The sequence below is a fragment of the Bufo bufo genome, chromosome 8 (assembly GCF_905171765.1).
Source record: "Bufo bufo chromosome 8, aBufBuf1.1, whole genome shotgun sequence".
Lineage (NCBI taxonomy): Eukaryota > Metazoa > Chordata > Amphibia > Anura > Bufonidae > Bufo > Bufo bufo.
In genome coordinates this window covers 21,017,560-21,038,072 of record NC_053396.1, presented here as the reverse complement: position 1 = coordinate 21,038,072, position 20,513 = coordinate 21,017,560, and the positions used below count along the sequence as shown (strand labels likewise).

The 20,513-nt window shown below is 44.2% G+C and overlaps 1 protein-coding gene across 5 annotated transcripts in view; it reads left to right on the top strand.

Moving 5' to 3' along the window:
- Positions 1-20,513, top strand: part of FOXP3 (forkhead box P3) — a 43,816-nt gene that overhangs the window by 20,955 nt on the left and 2,348 nt on the right. For 4 of the 5 annotated variants that reach the window (XM_040405909.1, XM_040405911.1, XM_040405912.1 and 1 more), the window contains 8 exons: positions 1,288-1,432; positions 2,144-2,245; positions 6,293-6,464; positions 7,640-7,778; positions 11,432-11,521; positions 11,915-12,002; positions 15,464-15,538; positions 15,628-15,784. In XM_040405909.1, coding sequence (XP_040261843.1) covers positions 1,307-1,432; positions 2,144-2,245; positions 6,293-6,464; positions 7,640-7,778; positions 11,432-11,521; positions 11,915-12,002; positions 15,464-15,538; positions 15,628-15,784 — 949 coding nt within the window. In that variant the 5' untranslated portion in view covers positions 1,288-1,306. The remainder of the gene's footprint in view (positions 1-1,287; positions 1,433-2,143; positions 2,246-6,292; positions 6,465-7,639; positions 7,779-11,431; positions 11,522-11,914; positions 12,003-15,463; positions 15,539-15,627; positions 15,785-20,513) is intronic. The other variant, XM_040405914.1, reaches the window with a different exon arrangement.

Below are 20,513 nucleotides of genomic sequence, written 5' to 3'. Positions count from 1 at the left end.
CAAACGTTATGTGCACAGCCGGTATGTCAGAAGCGCCTACCTCTGACGGAAGGGTCAAACGTTATGTGCACAGCCGGTATGTCACAAGTGTACACCTCCGACGGAAGAGTCAAATGCCTTGTGCACAGCCGGTATGTCAGAAGCGTCTACCACCGACGGAAGGGTCAAACACTGTGTCCACAGCCGGTATGTCAGAAGCGTATACCTCCGACGAAAGAGTCAACCGCCTTGTGCACAGACGGTATGTCAGAAGTGTATACCTCCGACGGAAGGGTCAACCGCTGTGTGCACAACCGGTATGTCAGAAGTGTATATCTCTGATGGAAGGGTCAAACGCTGTGTACACAGCCGGTATGTCAGAAGTGTATATCTCTGATGGAAGGGTCAAACGCTGTGTACATAGCCGGTATGTCAGAAGTGTATACCTCCAATGGAAGAGTCAAACGCAGTGTACACAGCCGGTATGTCAGAAGTGTATACCTCCGACGGAAGGGTCAAATGCCGTGTGCACAGCCTTTATGTCAGAAACGTATACCGCAGACGGAACGGTCAGATATGGTGTGCACTGAGCCTTACAAGCATTAGGCGTTTTATCTGCAGATTCTTCCAGTTGACGGGTTAAATTTGCACCTGACCAATCAGGTTTTCCTGCGAGTGTTTTTGCCAGCCACCTATTAGGACAGGGGTCAGCAGCAACCTTCTGTTGTGAAACTACAACTCCCAGCATGCTCCATTCATCTCTATGTGAGTTCTTAGATGAGCAGAGCAAGTGTGCATGCTGGGAGTTGTAGTTTCACAACAGCTGGCGTGCCGGAGGTTGCCCAAACCCTGTATTGGGGTCAGGAGTGGATCATAAAAGTATAAAGGACAGATACCACTTCCCTTTTTTGAATTCACTCCTGGTTTTGGCTTCCAAAACTGCATCCAAAAACCTGACCGTGTGACCGCGCCCATGTATACCATATCATACAACAGGCATACTAGGGCTACTATTCACACTTGCGGTAGCAGGGTCCGGAAGGCTGTCGTTTTTGTCCGTCCGCCTCTCTGCATTATAGTGAATGGGGCCGGAGCGGACTTCCGGCGGCATGGTGGGCTAGCGGACCCTGCTACCGCAAGTGTGAAAGTAGCCTTAGGTGGGAGTCTGGCAAGATCAATCAAGGCAATGTCCCCCCCCGGGTATAAAACCTCCAGAGCCACTTCCCTGGCACTCAGCACCCGACACTAATTTATTATGCCATATGCATATCATATCAGTAACTGGTTGTTGCATTAACCCTTTATTAGCAGCTAATTAAAGGCCCCGATGCCTAGCTCCCAAGACAAGACTGTGCAGACTTCATCTCTAGAGAGTGACCTTCAGCCTGATGGAAAAGGAAAGGGGCCGATCGGCCAATGGAATCGCAGGAACGCCGCCTCACAGCTACATCAGGTAACGACTTGTTAATAACAAAGCCTGTGATTAAGAGCTCATGCACACAAACGTATTTTGTTTCCGTCTCCGTTCCGTTTTTTTTTTTACGGCCCGTATTCAGTGGGTCCGCAAAAACAAAAAACGGAAATGACTCCGTGTGCATTCTGTATCCGTATATGTCCGCAAGTCGTTCCACAAATAAATAGAACATGTCCTATTGCAGTCCGTTTTGCCGACAAGGACAGACATTGTTACAATGGATCCACAAAAAACACGAATGCAATACGCGCTGTCCGTATTTTATGCGGATCCGTGTTTTGCAGACTGCAAAATACATACGGTCGTGTGCATGAGCCCTAAGGGCACGTGCACACGACCGTATGTATTTTGCGGTCCGCAAAAAACTGATCCGCAAAAATACGGATGACATCCGTGTGCATTCTGTATTTTGCGGAACAGAACAGCCGGCCCCTAATAGAACAGTACTATCCGTGTCCGTAATGCGGACAATAATAGGACATGTTCTACTTTTTTGTGGAGTGGACATACAGAAACGGAATGCACACGGAGTAACCTCCGTCTTTTTTTGCGGACCCATTGAAATGAATAGTTCCACAGATGGTCCACATTTTAAAAAACGGAACGGACACGTAAAGAAAATACATTTGTGTGCATGAGCCCTAAAGGCGAATAACCCTCAGCACTAATATAAATGTCTTCTGTTGGCAGCAGAGCCCTTATTTCATGGTGAGCCCTCCGGCCGCTCTCGGCTCCTCATCATACCTGCGGACTCTGCTACATGAAAACAAGCAAGCCGTGGTCATCCATCCGGTAAGTGCCAGAAAGGAAGCTAGAAAGCCACAAGGCCTGCGTCCACGTGTGCCAGAGCTGGAGAAGCTTCTCGTTCACTCTCATTTTTTTTGCCTGGCATAGGAGAATAATCACATGTATGATTTAAAGGGCAGCCCCAGCAGAACCAAATACCACAGTGCAGCACAAAATACCGCCCCAGCAGAACCAAATACCATAGACCAGCACAAAATACCGCCCCAGCAGAACCAAATACCATAGACCAGCACAAAATACTGCCCCAGCAGAACCAAATACCACAGTGCAGCACAAAATACCGCCCCAGCAGAACCAAATACCATAGACCAGCACAAAATACCGCCCCAGCAGAACCAAATACCATAGACCAGCACAAAATACTGCCCCAGCAGAACCAAATACCACAGTGCAGCACAAAATACCGCCCCAGCAGAACCAAATACCACAGTGCAGCACAAAATACCGCCCCAGCAGAACCAAATACCATAGACCAGCACAAAATACCGCCCCAGCAGAACCAAATACCATAGACCAGCACAATATACTGCCCCAGCAGAACCAAATACCACAGTGCAGCACAAAATACCGCCCCAGCAGAACCAAATACCATAGACCAGCACAAAATACCGCCCCAGCAGAACCAAATACCACAGTGCAGCACAAAATACCGCCCCAGCAGAACCAAATACCATAGACCAGCACAAAATACCGCCCCAGCAGAACCAAATACCATAGACCAGCACAAAATACCGCCCCAGCAGAACCAAATACCATAGACCAGCACAAAATACCGCCCCAGCAGAACCAAATACCACAGTGCAGCACAAAATACCGCCCCAGCAGAACCAAATACCACAGTGCAGCACAAAATACCGCCCCAGCAGAACCAAATACCACAGTGCAGCACAAAATACCACCCCAGCAGAAGCAAATACCACAGTGCAGCACAAAATACTGTCCCCGCAGAACCAAATACTACAGTGCAGCACAAAATACCCCCCCCCCCCCAGCAGAACCAAATACCATAGACCAGCACAAATTACTGCCCCAGCAGAACCAAATACCACAGGGCAGCACAAAATACCGCCACCCTGATGCAGTATTTAACTGTATCATCGTCCTGAGGATGGCAATACAGCAGAATTCAGCAGGCTTTATGTACCTGGGGTCCGAGAGGAGAGCTTGGATGTAGGGTCTATGGCCAGTTCTCTCCTGTATGAAGACGATGAGAGAGATAGTTGATGACTATTGAAGATGTATGGGCAGTAGGGCATCTTTAATGGGAGATTTTTGCACTTAACAGGGGCGTACATCATGATGAGGTTCCCAATTTGATGGGACACCTCACCATCTTAGTATGTTCCATAGTTTGAAGATTAGACACCCATAGTCATTCCTGACATTTTGCACCTCCTCTCCTGTTACTCAGCGGCCTCTCACCACTAAGAGGCCATGCTGGTTTCAGAAGATGAAATCTGAATCGTTTCTGCAGAATATCTACTGTAGATTTTACCATATGGATATGTTTAGTCTTATCATAGGTTTAGAGTTTAGACTGGCACTCTAATATCTGGGGTTCAGTTTATTCTTATCAGCAGTTCAGTATTTTAAAGGCTGAAAAAGGAAAGTTCCAATAGGATAATCCAGGTTTCATGGGTGTAGTACACCTTTAAAGATCAACAGCAATTAAAACATCAAATAAACATAAAATAATAAAACCCGTTCCCAACTTAAAAGGAAACGTTCAAGACAAACAGAGAAGTGGGTGGTATTCTCCCCTGATCATTATTATAACAATTATAGGATTGTGTCATGATTTGCTCGTCTTATTCCTGGAAAGAAATGATTGCCGTGTCTATAACTTCAAAGTCTTGGCTGTAACACCGTCGCTGAATCACGACCAACAAACACAGGAAGGTTCCTGATAATGGCCGTTTGGTGACCACAAACAGAGTCTATATATACCCAGAAACATCTGAAGCGTGGACAAACATTGAATAAACATAATCAAGACAGGAATAATGTAGAAGAGACAAGACGGCCGGAGGTTTCCATAGTCCTCACCACTTCTGGCCACCAGAACCAGCTAGAATGAGGTCCATTCTAGAGATAGGTGAAGAACCTTCTTCTACTGGTGGTCATAGGCAATCATCTGGTGAATAGTCGTTTTGCAGACACAGCCATGCACATTTTACTCCATATTGGTCATTACAGTTGTTCAGACTGGCCATATAGGTTCAATGAAACAGGGCAATGGGTGAAAGATCTTGTAAGATCTTGCATCCGACAAAAATATCAGACTTGGTCAACTTCTTTTCAGACAAGGGTGGTCTGTCATCGGTTGTTTCCAACTATCGTTCCTTGTTAAATTTTGTTATCCATATTATCAGAAATTGTCTGTTTTGGTGAACTTCAGACTAACGTGTATGGGTACATTATCAGACATTTTTGGTATTTTCTCAGAATTCCAACAACCATGCAATTGGAGCTCTATCTTTTTTTGTGGGGTGGACATAGGGAAGCGGACAACACACTTTGTGCTGTCCATGTCTTTTCTGGCCCCATTGAAAAGAATGGGTCTGCAGATGTGGACCGAAAATATGGTCGTGTGAATGGGCCCTAAGAGTCAATAGGTTATATAGCTCAGTCAAACATGGCTGAGATTAGAGTAACCTTCATATGCCATGATCGGGGGTGGGCGGAGTTCCAGAAACAGCCTAGTGGACTGTGCTTCCCGGGTTTTGTGGCTTCCATTCACTTCTGTGGGATTCACAGGAACAGCATACCACAGCTTGCTCGCCTGCTTCAGTTACTCTGCCCTGAGGATTAGCTAAGCCACGTTCAACTGAGATTGGAATAACCCTTTAATTTTCCTTTTGTTCTCGAATCTGTGCTTTGCAGTAGTTGCTAATTAGGGATTGTAGGCCGGGCTATATAACTTGGTTTCCCAGGATTTCCTTGCCAGTTATTGAGCTTTCAACATGGTTCCTGTGTTGTCCTAGTGTAAACTGGGAATTTCCTGTGATTTTTACCTTGGCTTTGCTAATGACCACTTCTTCTGGATATACACTCCACTGACTGATTCCTGGCACCCGACCCCTGGACTGTTTATTGGATTTGTCCTTTTGTACCTCTTGTCTCTGACTCCTGCATATGTCCTTTTACCTTCCGTACACCCTTCAGCTAATCCCTAAGTCGGTGATTACTTTGCAGACATATCCTTGGACTTAACAGCAGTTAAGTCCATCCTGCTTCGTGGTGGGAATCTAGTGAAAACCGGTTTAAAGGGGTATTCCAGGATTTTGATATTAATGCCAGGATAGGCCACCAATATCAGATCGGCTGGATCCAAAACCATGCACTCCCTGTTACCTTTTCAGTACTGCACTGGAAGTCCGCGCCTGAAAAACACAGCTCCATCCATTGTGCAATGACAGAGCTGTTAACTGCAGCATTGTTCCCCTGAAGTGAATGGGAACAGTGCTGCAGTAAAGCGCTCCATCCTATACACAATGGATGGAACTGTGTAGTTCTGCCACCAGAGCTACTTCTGAACAGCTGATCGGCAGGGTACAGGGTGTTGGACCACCACCAATCTGAGGATAGGCCATTGATACCATTGATATCAAAAACCTAGACAACCCCTTTAAGCCCTCGGACTCTACTAACTAGAGTTCCCTGTGTAAAGTATGATGACGGACTATTTAGTGGACAGGTATGATACACATGTTTTTGTGTTTGTATGTTACACATGTTGCCAGAAACCAGACTTCTCCTTGGATGCTTGGTGTGAATGGGGTGCACACAACCAGACATAGCCCATGAGCAAGAGTGTCGCTGTTTCTGAAAAAAAAAAAAACACCACCCGCCCCCTCACACACACCTTTGTACCACTGAAAGTGGTATCTTTACAAGATCAGCATACTATTTTTCATCCTATTGTTGCTTTAATCAAGACCTGATTTTACTAAACCTATAAAAGTCATAAAAACTTAAAAGCACAGGTTTTTGGAGGGTAGAACTACTGACTTACTGTAATTTTTCTCACAGATCACCAGAGACTCCTATTCTCAATCTCCAGCCCTACATCTGACATCATCTACTTCACCTTCATTACCGTCATCATCATTGCCATCACCATCATCATCATTACCAACCTCGCAGCCTTCAAGATATTTTCACGTAATGAACAAAGACAAACAGGTGCTCCCCGTGCCTCCAGGTAAATGTGGCATGGCTGGAACTATGATGTGAGGGGATGTACAACTCATAAAGTCAGGGGTTAGCCGGGTTAGGATCTGCGGGCAATAGCAGAATAACAGAAGCAGTAGAGATGAGATGCTGTAAGTGGAGCTCAACTTTGCTTCTCCAGTATCAAGGGGTGGACTGGCCACAGACACTACAGGGAAATTACCTGGTGGGACGAAACAAGCCCTCCTCACAGCCACTGGCTACTCGGCACACTAAACTGCACTGGCGGTGACAAGACAAGCCTATAAGCACTCCCTGGACTCCTAGAGAGCTACATCTTATATGCATATGCATCCTTAAGTTCTTGTGCTCCCACATGGTATGGCCGCTTTTGAGTCTCCACCACCATGGCGTCTGTGGCTAAACTCTCTCCTATGTTGGCCACAATCTTGGGCAATCTACATGGGTTGACACCTTCCCACTCTTACATATAATTTTCCACCTTACAAGGGACAGTGAAACCTGAAAACAAGAAGCTGCCAGGTAGACACGCAGGAAGAACATCTCCGATTGCTTACAATGTTATGGCCAATTTAACAAAATGAGAAGTAATAGGTCATCACCGGTGCACACTGAGATAAGATTAAATCGGTACAAATTCACATTCCAAGTTCCACATGGCACCATATTGTTTACATCAACTTTCCGTAGGGTGTTCGGTTTGGGTACCAGGTGAGTTCCTTGCTCTTGTGTAGTTCCATAAAGGTCTCGGAGCATCAAAATCAGTTGTCCTTTTCAGTCCACGTGGGGTTCTTTGGGGGAAAATCTCATGGTACCTATAGAAGCACACATGATTGTCAATGCCTGCTGGGAGTTGTAGTTTTGCAACATTTAGAAAGCCATGGGTTGGAGACCACTGAATTATAGGAATGGGTGGGATGTTCACTCTTCTGTAGATGAGGTCTGGGTTAGTTCCCCTTTAATGAACTTGAAGAATGATTTATGTGTAAAGCGGATTATACCCGAATGGCGGGGGTTTCATTAAGACAGAACATGATAAGCCCTCAGGTAAGTACGAATGGAATGGCAGATGAACTAAAATATGAAGAGGTACACACCTTAAATATGTGAATTCTTTGATCCTCCCTTGACTTTCACCAAGTCTAACCCTGACAACATGTACTCAATGTGATTATGCTGTCACAGGATTCAATCTTGCCAGTCTGGGCTGGGTCCAACATGAATCAGGTTTTGGAAAAGGCGAAGAAGATTCAGTTAACAAGAAAAGTAGAGCGTCCGCCTATGTCCAAAAGAAATCCTTCAATGATGGTCCGAACAAGGACAGGTCAGTAGTTGTATAAAAGAAAAGTGTGTATTTTCCTCTTATGGCTTGAACTATGATATGTTCTAGCAGTTTTCTGTCTCACATACATGAATTTAATAGCAACCCTAAAGCTGGCCGTACACATAAGTATCAGGTGGATTATGGGCAATCTGTGATCTATTGGATCTTTTCTGCAAATGATCTGATCATCAACCTTTTCGACAAGGCCCAAAAAATTCCAACCTGACGATTTCCTGTTCAGTAGACAACGGTGTGTCCATCACGAGTGATCATTCTCATATCATCTCCTTGTTGTCTGAAATAGTCAAAATCAGCCATTTTCATTTAGAGCTCTGAGGTTATGTTGGGGTTGTACTCTAATAGACTGTCCTACCATAAGGTAGTAGGAGTGCCTCCCACTTGTGTACTTGGGAGGCAAAAATTGACTGATTTTGAAAGCCAGACACTCCTGGGAACCATGGGTCAATCTATACCTCACTGCAGGCCAGCAGATGAGCAACCAAAGACAATTCTCTATACAGGGGTGCACCTAGCCTGAAACAGCGCCCTCCCCCCATGTCAATTTCCTAACCTAACCCTAGCCCTACTGTTAAAGACATACTTGGAAAACATTACATACAGAGCTACAAAACATACAGGGAAGTAACACAGCGCCACATACCTCTTACATCCAGTGACGTACCCTCTGATGTAGATGTTCTTTTTCTTTATCTTCTCCATTCAGACCAGACCACCATGATTATTTCTTTCAGCCTTGTGTCTGCAGAGTTTGACAACTACTTTTCCATCCTCCTCCCCACCTTCTGAACACCCCATCCTGACACCTCTAATATTGTGCCCATCGTGTTTCCCAATATTATACTGCAGATAATCCCCCTGAAAATACTATTACCACACAGATAGTTCCCCTTCAATAATTATTGGCACACAGTGCCCTAAAAAATAACTGTGCACAGAAAATAATGTTCCTCAAACTTATAGTGCCGTAAACAGTGTCCTCCAAAAATGATTGTGCTAAGCTGATACTGTGCCATGGTACCTGCCAAAAGACCCACCAATAGTAATAATTCTCTGCCAGAGTGGCAACAGTGCACCAAATAGTAGTAATGTCCCTCATTTTGCCCCAAGAATTAATAATGCCCCCATTAGTAATAATCCCCTATAATGTGTGCCTGTACAAACAATGAACCCTTATAAAGTTTGCCAGTAAAATAACCCCCCCTTGAAATGTGTGCCAGTACAAAAAATGCTCCCTTATGACGCGTGCCAGTATAAATAAAAAAAAAACTTTCAGTGCCCCATGTAGAACAAATGTCCCCATATTGGCCACCTTAGAATGTGCTCCCTTACAATGTATGCTAAGTACAAAAAAAGCCCCCTTATGTGCCAGTACAAAAAATCCCCCTTATAATGTGTGCCAATTGAAAAATGCTCCTTTTTACAGCCACAATGTCCCCATAGTGCTTTCTTCAATGGTCTTCAAGCAGTGAATAGACATTTAGAGAAGAGGAGGGGAAGCAGGAAAGGAGCCTGATAAGTGGAGAAGGAAGCATCTTCCTCTGATAAGATATATTACAATTTTTCTTGTGTTTGCTTATACTATTCATTGATGAAAAAATAAGAAACAGCATTTACTCTTTAATTCATCACCATTACTTGTACTGAAAAAAATGGAAAACCATCCTGCTGTCAGTGATGCAGTGCAAGACACAGACCTCTTCTAGTCTGTACCCTGAGCTCTATGCAGCCCGGCTCAGGAAGCGCGATGATGATGATGATACCAGCCTCTGATAGGCTACAGGAACTAGGACTAAAGCCTATTAGAGGAAATGGTGGGCCAGGGAGACACCGCTCCCGTGCCCCGTCACAGCATTCAACTGTATTGCTGTCCTGAGTACAGAGATGCCGTTGAATATGTAGTGCTCATTGCTCATGGCCCTTCCGCTGCCCCCCTTTTGCCCCTACCTAGTGCTGCCTGAGGCAATCGCCTCACCTCGCCTCATCAGCGGTGCACCCCTGTCTCCATAGCATCCAAAATGGCTAACTATTGAGTCCTGCCCCCAGTTCCAGAAATAAGAATGACTTTGGAGCAAAAACTGCTGCTCTATCAGGTGAAATATAAAAAGTGCACAGACTAAGGGTCCATTCAGACGTCTGTATGAATGGTCCGGATCCGTTCCACAATTATGTGGAACGGGTGTGGACCTATTCATTTTCAATAGGGCCGGAAAAGATGCATCCGCACTTCAGTTCCGCGTCCCCGAACTTCCGGTGCGCGGCTCCGCCAAAAAATAGAGCATGTCCTATTCTTGTCCACAGCTGCGGACAAGAATAGGAATTCTCTATATAGTGCTGGCGATGTGCGGTGTCCGTGTTTTGTGGACTGCAAAACACTACGGATGTCTGAATGGACCCTAAAGGTTTCTAAGGACTTCTGTTCACATTGAAATCCATATTGACATCCGCAATCATTCCACGTCCCATGAATGTTAGTGGGGTTTCCACAAAATGTTCTTGTTACTTGTTCCTGCAGATTCCACATGGGAAAGACACCAAACTAGCCCCTGACGGATTAGCCCCATTGAATGGGGGTAATCATCAAACCAATCCATTGCACATCAAATTGCATAGCCGTGGAATCTGAATGTCAGGCTCAGATTTCTGCCCCAAGTCCTGAAGTAAATACATGTCGGATTTGCAAATTGAGTGAGCATATCCTAAGAGAGCTGGAACACTTATAAGGACATGGAGATTTATTGACACTACTGGAAAGTTTAATGCGATTGAGATGAGATTCTGATGAGGCCATCAATGGCGAACAATAGCGTTATGTGATGAAAACAGGTTCTGCCCTGGTACTATTGATGACCACATCAGACTTGGAGAGCACCTACTGCCCTCATGCATAATGCGGAGACATACAGGACCAACACCAGGAGTTATGGTGTGGGGCTCCATTAGCTACCATGGTCATTCCCATCTGTATTAGCGGAGGGAACATTGACCAACCTTCAGTATGCCAAGGACATCATGGAACTGGTCCTACTGCCATTATGCATAGTTCGGAGATACACAGGACTAACACCAGTTGTCATGGTGTGGGGAGCCATTAGCCACCATGGTCGTTCCTATTTGTATTCATAGAGGGAACACGGACCAGCCTTTGGTATGTCCAGGACATTGTGGAACCAGTCCTACTGCCTTTTTTATTTTTTTTTATGTTAAGAGACATGGCTTTCCAACAAGATAACGTCTGTCCACGCACTGCCCCAGCTAAACAACTTACTCTCCAGGATCTCCAGCAGCTGCCCCGGCCAGCTCCATCACCAGATCTCTCCACCATGGAGAACATCTAGGACTGGATGGAGTGAAGGATCTCCCAGGCACCCTAAACCCAAAATAAAGGGGGCACCACCTTGGTTGTGTGATCATTGACCAGGCTCCACCAGCAATTTATACTTGAATCTTAGCTCAATCGCATGAAGGTTTCCAGGTATTGTTTTTTCACTCTCCGGTACTGTATTTTGCCACAGATTAAAATCTCATGCATGGATCTGTAGGATACTGGTGAAGAACTAGATGTGCTTGAAATTCTGTACCATGTTAACAAGCAGATAAGTTAGAAAGTCAACTATTTGTATTTTGCCTTAAAGCACTGAACTCCTCTATTCCATTCACTATGGTGGTGCCTGCAAGTTTCCACGGTGTGAGAAGACCTTCACAGATCACTGGCATTTTCTTAGGTACTGAAATTCGAAACCTATGTAAAGAGACTGCCATAGGCACCAGGACAAATTTACTATGTACATCTATTTACATCGTCTTAAACTATCTTTATTATTATCTTAAATTATCTAAATCATCACACACAGGTGTGGGGAAGTCATTGCCTTCATTAAAAGTCAACATACCGTGTATGTAGAGGATACCGCCATGCTGTTTGCATAATTAATGCCAATATAAAGTACACATCAATATAGCCATCACATAGTGCAAACAAATAATGCTTCTATATAGTGTACAAATAACAAGCTCATTTTAAAACAATCATATTAATAGCATTATTAGCCAGTGGGACCTGCAATTTAATGTGGGCTTTGTAGACCCCTTTACATTCTCTGCTAACATCTTCTCAGACATCTGTACAGTGACCATCACTTGGACAACACAAGCACAGTGCAATGCCTTCTCCAGGCGGAGGTGATTCACAGTCTACAGGAGCGGGTGAGATCCAATGTTTTCTATATTTCATGTGTACAGATAGCAACAATTACTTGATTTTTTTGCTTTATAAGATGCACCCGATGATAAGAAGCACCCCAGATTTTAGAGGAGGAAAAGAAGGAATTTTTTTTTTTCATCAGACCTCATATTAAATCCTAAGATCAGACCCCCATATCAAACCCTCAGATCAGACACCCATATCAGGACATGAGATCAGAACCCCATATTAGGACATCAGATTACACCCCCATCAAACCTCCATGTCAGACCCCCATCAGACCTCACATCAGACCCCCCATCAGATCTAAGATCAGACTTCCATTTCAGACCCCCATCATATCTCAGGTCAGACTTCCATGCCAGACCCCCACCAGACCTCAGATCAGAGATAAAATAAATACATTCACTTACCTCTCCTGCTCTGCCACTCCTCTCCAAGTCCAGAGGTCTCTGCAGCAGTCGTGCCCCCTTGTCTTCTCCAGGCAGCTTGATGCTGTACGAGGCCAGGACAGTGCAGCTCAGCCCCATGGAAGAAGATCAGGAAGGGTGAGTACTGGAAGCACTCCCTGCACCTACTTTATACTAGTGAACACTTCCATAATGGAAACGCTCAGTAGTATTGGCTTTATAAGACGCACTGCCATTCTTTCCCTTTTTGGGGGAAAAAAGTGTCTTATACAATGAAAAATACGATACCTGATACCTCTTCATGATGTTCATCTTCATTGCTGAAGATGATGGGAGTTGGAACTACAAACCGGATTCCAAAAAAGTTGGGACACTAAACAAATTGAGAATAAAAACTGAATGCAATGATGTGGAGATGGCAAATGTCAATATTTTATTTGTAATAGAACGTAGATGACAGATCAAACGTTTAATCCGAGTAAATGTATCATTTTAAAGGAAAAATACGTTGATTCCAATTTTCACGGTGTCAACAAACCCCAAAAAGTTGGAACAAGTAGCAATAAGAGGCTGGAAAAAGTAGATTTGAGCATAACGAAGAGCTGGAAGACCAATTAACACTAATTAGGTCAATTGGCAACATAATTGGGTATAAAAAGAGCTTCTCAGAGTGGCAGTGTCTCTCAGAAGCCAAGATGGGTAGAGGATCACCAATTCCCACAATGTTGCGCAGAAAGATAGTGGAGCAATATCAGAAAGGTGTTACCCAGCGAAAAATTGCAAAGACTTTGCATCTATCATCATCAACTGTGCATAACATCACCCGAAGATTCAGAGAATCTGGAACAATCTCTGTGCGTAAGGGTCAAGGCCGTAAAACCATACTGGATGCCCGTGATCTCCGGGCCCTTAAACGACACTGCACCACAAACAGGAATGCTACTGTAAAGGAAATCACAGAATGGGCTCAGGAATACTTCCAGAAACCATTGTCAGTGAACACAATCCACCGTGCCATCCGCCGCTGCCAGCTGAAACTCTACAGTGCAAAGAAGAAGCCATTTCTAAGCAAGATCCACAAGCTCAGGCGTTTTCACTGGGCCAGGGATCATTTAAAATGGAGTGTGGCAAAATGGAAGACTGTTCTGTGGTCAGACGAGTCACGATTCAAAGTTCTTTTTGGAAATCTGGGACGCCATGTCATCCGGACCAAAGAGGACAAGGACAACCCAAGTTGTTATCAATGCTCAGTTCAGAAGCCTGCATCTCTGATGGTATGGGGTTGCATGAGTCCGTGTGGCATGGGCAGCTTGCATGTCTGGAAAGGCACCATCAATGCAGAAAAATATATTCAGGTTCTAGAACAACATATGCTCCCATCCAGACGTCATCTCTTTCAGGGAAGACCCTGCATTTTTCAACAAGATAATGCCAGACCACATTCTGCATCAATCACAACATCATGGCTGCGTAGGAGAAGGATCCGGGCACTGAAATGGCCAGTCTGCAGTCCAGATCTTTCACCTATAGAGAACATTTGGCGCATCATAAAGAGGAAGGTGCAACAAAGAAGGCCCAAGACGAATGAACAGTTAGAGGCCTGTATTAGACAAGAATGGGAGAGCATTCCTATTTCTAAACTTGAGAAACTGGTCTCCTCGGTCCCCAGATGTCTGTTGAGTGTTGTAAGAAGAAGGGGAGATGCCACACAGTGGTGAAAATGGCCTTGTCCCAACTTTTTTGGGATTTGTTGACACCATGAAATTCTGATTCAACATATTTTTCCCTTAAAATGGTACATTTTCTCAGTTTAAACTTTTGTTCCGTGATTTATGTTCTATTCTGAATAAAATATTAGAAGTTGGCACCTCCACATCATTGCATTCAGTTTTTATTCACGATTTGTATAGTGTCCCAACTTTTTTGGAATCCGGTTTGTACATAGAAAAAGCTTATTATTCATTAAATGATTATTACCTATAGATATCAGTCATGTGAGGCCTCTGCATAATTTTTTACTGCATTTTATATTAAAAAAATGACAGGGAAAAAAATTACTTGGCCAGTATTTTTGTTGTTGGAAAGGATGGCAACCCTAGGACATGGTAAATCACATATCATCCCAACCAGGGGTGTAACTGTAATTCATGGGGCCCCATTGCAAAATAAGATGGGGACCCCACTACATAGTGTAAGAAAATTAAAACAGCAGCATAAGGTATGTATAATAGCACCCTATATTAGAAAACCCACATTATAGCAAAATGCCACCATAATGTTATTCCCAACTAAAAGGTACAATATTTTTGCACCTGACTGGGCCCCCCCAAGTTCTGGGCCCCATAGCAAGTGCTATGGCTATAGTTACACCCATGATAAGAACGTGGTATATCATCATGGGGTAAGTTACATGCAACATTTAAAGTAGCACTCCTGCAAAAAGGTTTATGCTCTGACCTGTTAGAAAGGTACACGATGTCAACTGCAGTGAATGTAATCTTCCTACCAGTGACTGTATTTGGGAGTTATAACCTCCCTTCAGATCCTCAGCTGTGTCATGTGACCAGCACTCTGATCTCCAACTGACACACAGCATAGGAAGTCAGTGACTTCTCTATTCATTCCTATGAGACGGACATTCAGGCTCCCATTGGAATAAATAGAGAAACTGGCATTCTGTGTTATTTGGAGATCAGTGCTGGTCACATGACACAGCTGAGGTTCAGAAGGGAGGTTATAACTCCCAAATACAGTCACTGGTAAGAAGATTACATTCACTAGAGTTTACATCATGTACCTTTCTAACAGGTCAGAGAATAAAAATGTGTCGGAGTGCTTCTTTAGGTGTTGGGAGATATAATAGCTTGCATAAACATAACAGTTCTGCTAGGTGGTACTGCCATTGCAACACTTACTATAAAGGATATGTTTTTTTGTGTAACAGCTTCAAGGCTGATTTCCACCCCTCTTACATGCCGTATATACGGTATAATATGGTGATACGATGTTTTTGAGTATCGTGTCAGGGGCTGACATCTTATGCTTCCTTACAGCTTGCCGTTGAGAAACAGAGACTTCTCGAGATGCAAAGCTTGATGACGGGAAAACTCAGCACAGTTCATGCGTCTGTAAGTGGACAAACTCCTTCCAGCGCCGCCTGATCTCTAGCGTCAGCGCTATGAAGTTTCACCGACAACTGTCCTGTAATCTTGTACAGAAGGCAAGAGAACGAGACCTACCCCTCCAACCATCCCAGCATGATGGCGTCTCCCCTGGGCCTGGAGTCTCTGTTCCACTGCAGAAGGATTTCTCTGACACCGTCCTGGCCTTAAGAAGACAGATCTGGGACGGCGCCAGCTTCAGTATATTCGAGAGTCGGTATTATTGTTTAGTATCTTTTTCTTTTTTTTTGCATTAATGCATTGTTTGTATTATGCCATAATGTTTTCTATTGGCATTTGCAGTGTTTGGTGAGCTTGCTTTTTAATAACAATTCTGGAGCATCTGTTCTTCTGACTCTATGATGTCCCATTCCTCAGTTATTTCTACTAGATGTTGTTGAATAAAGGTACACTTGGCTGTTACCAGTTGGGGGGGGGGGGGGGGGGGGGGGGGTGTCCCTGCACAGTCTGACACTATCCAACCAGTGCTATCAGAATCAGTCTGAGCAGGGACACAACTGGTAACACTGAGATGGACTTTCAGGTCAGTCATAAACTTCTAGTAAGAATAATAGAGGAATGGCAAAACATACAATTGATGTCTCAGAATTGTGATTACATGGGGAATGCAAGCAATAGCTCAAAGAGTCACATCAGGACAGGTGACAGGTCCTCTTTAGGTATCAGAGGTACAGTATAAGCCCATATAATTAACCAATAAAGCTGCCACATAGGGGTTGTCTCCTGTCATTCCAGAATATTACATTTGGCTAGTTATACTGCAATATGAGAGCATCATTATTCTGTTTTATTTATATTTTTATACAACTTTGGAATTTACATGTATTTTAAGTTCTTATCATATACCAGAGCAGCAGACCCCCTGTCTTCCCTGTAGAATGGTATGGTCCATTGATTAGTCCTAGACATGGCGTCAGTCATGTGACCCTCACACACATCATGTGAACCCTGTGAACAAGCTTATAGGACAGAAGACATGCGCCAGGTCACATGATTGACGCCATGTTTAGCCGTAGATTATTCGGGACACCATCCAGAAAAGTGACTAAAGTATTCCTACCTACATTCAGCAGCATCATGTCTGTCCGTCTGTATACAGGACACTGTCTTCTGTCTTCTCCCCACCTCCTTAGTGTGTGCATGTTTTTTTTTTTCCAACTAAACTTTACTGACATCATCTCCTAGAGACACACATTCTTGTGATAAATGCAAATGCAAAAAGACACAAAAACCCACCAAATAATAATCATTATTCCATCATTAGTCACTTAGCCCATAGACGTGTTGTGTATGTTGCCCCAGCACATGTCCTATGTTGTATAATTGAATACTAGCAGTCACATAGCTGACACCAGGTATAGTCAGCTAGTCCATAGACGTGTTGTGTATGTTGCCCCAGCACATGTCCTATGTTGTATAATTGAATACTAGCAGTCACATAGCTGACACCAGGTATAGTCAGCTAGTCCATAGACGTGTTGTGTATGTTGCCCCAGCACATGTCCTATGTTGTATAATTGAATACTAGCAGTCACATAGCTGACACCAGGTATAGTCAGCTAGTCCATAGACGTGTTGTGTATGTTGCCCCAGCACATGTCCTATGTTGTATAATTGAATACTAGCAGTCACATAGCTGACACCAGGTATAGTCAGCTAGCCCATAGACGTGTTATGTATGTTGCCCCAGCACATGTCCTATGTTGCATGCTGTCGGTCACATAACTGATGCCATGTTTAGTCAATTAGCCCACAGAAAGTTACCAACATGTGAAGACCAAATAGTGACGCATTTTCAGCTGCAGACTGTAATTCTCAAAACAAGCAGATACTTCCCCTTTAGAGCAAGTTAGCATAACCCCAACCCTCTTTTGGTCCAGTTTGTGATAGGGTCCCACAAAAAATAATCACTCATAGATGCACTGCACAGTACTAATAAGGTGTGTAACTATGGGGGTCAAGGGTGGTTGTAGCATCCAGGCCCTAGGTCCTTCTGTCCCCTGAGTGGAGATTAGTACTATTTAGACATATGATATTTGGGGCCCTGTTACAAATTTTGCATTGGGGGCCAAAGAGCTTCAAGTCACACCAACTGGCTTAGGTTTTTTCCCTTGTCACATCCTGAAGGCTTGTAACAGAGCTGGATCTTGACATAGGAAAGACCTTGACATCAGAAAGACCAGATCCCCTTACATCATGACAAATGGTCACATGATGCATGGGAATCCAGTCACAGTCGCGGCCAGTGATGGGCTGCGGCGATGTTAAACCGGATGTTTTCAGCAAGGGAGCTCAGCGGAGTGTCACAGGCCTGAAGTTGAAGGAGCGGGAAGTCGGAGACAGGAAGCAGGTAAGTAATCTTCTTTTCATAGGTCCGGCCAATTGCAGGATTTGCCAACCCCCCCCCCCCCCCCCCCCCCCCCCCTAATTCTTGCAAATAGGGATAGAGGAACTTAGGTGAAAAGTAGAAACTGTCCCTCCAAAATAGGGACACCTGAGAGGTCTTATACAGAAAATAGTGGTAGGCTATAGGCGGCTCATGTATACAACGTGCGGCAGAAAAAAATTAGGTCAGTATACCTTTAAAACCCATGAATCGGTCAATTAAAGAAGCCGACCATACTCTGTCTGACTAAAAGCTTAAGAGGGTTATCTGCTTGGAATGACAATGAGTTAACGCACTAATGGCGACGATCTATACTCAGCGTTACCCGGGCTCTGGCGAAGTAAACCGCGTGTGACTAACAAATAACAAGCCTTAGCTTCAGGGGCCTGAATGTAAATGGATTAGTCCTATGTAAGGCCCTTATTTGCATATGCTAATTGTAAGAGCGTTCACAAAACCTTTCGGACAAAAAGTGAATTTCTCTGCTCATAAAGACGGTCTATTATCAGGCGGAGATAGCTGCGCCAAGCGCTTGTTATCTGCATTTACATCATTATCGCTTTGTTTCCTCGGTAATTGGGAAGCGCGATAAGTTCCCGGATGTTATGGACCAAGAATACCTTATTATAAAGATGTGCCGGAATTGTTTGATTGGATTTGTGGATGTAATAGTGACTCTTATTAATCAGGAAATTTAATTAAGAAAAAAAAATACAACTACAGTACCTGTTTCTCTAAGAGAAGCCGAGGAACGTCCGGAGATCCTCAGGCTGGTAATTATAAGATAGAGCAAGTAACTGAAGACACCGAGATAAGAGACATAGGACAAGAGAAACTAGATATTGGGTTATAGTCCGACATTCGTAATCTTATCTTTGCTGGGTGTGATGAAGACCTGCATTCTTTGTATTGTTCGAAGATCTAAAAGTTGAGATAACGTCCGTAGGCTACAGTTGTCTTCTGTATTGAAGGAAGCGAAACATCCATTAAAAACTTCAACAGAGGAACAGCCTGCTGAAGTTCACTGTATCTGGCATTGCCGGGTAATGGCGTGCCCCACTGGATTCCCATTGACTACAAAGGGATGTGACGGGCTTTCGGCCGGACAAAAATTCCTGCATGCACAACTTTTTGTTCAGCCGAAAGCTGGTTTTCATGCCAGAAAGCAGCCAGATCACCTTTGGATCCCATTGTAGTCTGGTGGTGTGCAACCCTATCCGGCTATGAACTTCAGAAGGCTGTTCCTCTGCTGGAGTTCACAATGGATATTCCATTTCCTTCAATACAGAAGACAACTTTAGTATAAGAACGTTGTCTCAGCTTTTAGATCCTCCAACAATACATAGGATGCAGGTCCTTATCCCAAACGGAGGTGTGAACTTAGCCTAAAGGTGACACAGCTCTCGGATAAACGTTCATTAGGCTGACAGCTATCACTCCGAATTTCCTCATACATATGTCTGCTTGGCCAAGCAAGAATGTGTTCTCAGCAGAGAGAGGAGGAAGCCACCAGCAGAGAACACAATGATCGAAGCCCAACATGCCCAATCCTTGTCTCCTCTGACATCTGCTGTCCGAGGTAAGTAAGGAGGTCCCATTAGATGGTCTGCAGGTACAAATCGATGGGCATAGCCAATATATATCTAATGTATATGGCCAGCTTAACGTTGGCCATGGCTTGCCGGCTATCTGTTGTGTATGGGCTGTCCTAACTCTTCCCCGACATATGATCTTGGAGGAAAGAACGATTAGGGGAGTATCTAAAGGTGTTGGCCAACAGCTGTCCTCTTGATCACCCTCATACACACGCCTGCTCAGCCAAATAGAAAGAGGAGGTATCTGCTGCCAGAGAACATTTGGGAGGTCCCATCCCGTTAGATGGTCCACAGGTCCAAATTGCTGGGCTTGCTCAACATATATCTAATGTGTATGGCCAGCTTAACGTTGACCAAAACTCACCATCTGAATATCTGATGTGTCCCAACTCTCCCCCAACATATCATCTTGGTGGGGAAGAAGTATTGGACATGTTGAATTTTACATGTTCTTTTGGTCTCAGAGGAGATAAGCCACATTCAGAATACATATACCCTGTGAGAGGGTATATGGGGGGGGGGGGGGGGGTTGAGAGGAATATCTGTTGGCAGAACGATTAGGCTGAAAGCTATTCAAAGTGTATGGGCACCTTCAGGGACCATGCCAATGGCTGGTTAAAGGATCCGTGTGGTACAATTCTCTTCTTCCTCACTACTTCCTAGCTCCGTCGGTCTTGTGTATACCTTCATGTAGCCTCAGTAGCTGGATGAGAAGAGTGTTCCCAGATCCAGTAGGAAGAGGAGCTCTGAAGACTAAACTTTTGCTCTAACAGTTTTATTTTTAGGACAAATTCTTTACTGTAACTTTTTTACTAATGTTTTTGCCTATACAGTAAATTTTCTATAAGCCACTATCTGCCGGAGTCAGGGTTCCAAACCCATATTGACATCCCAAAGAGGGTCTACCCCCTTACCTTAACTGAACTGCCACTTCCCACCA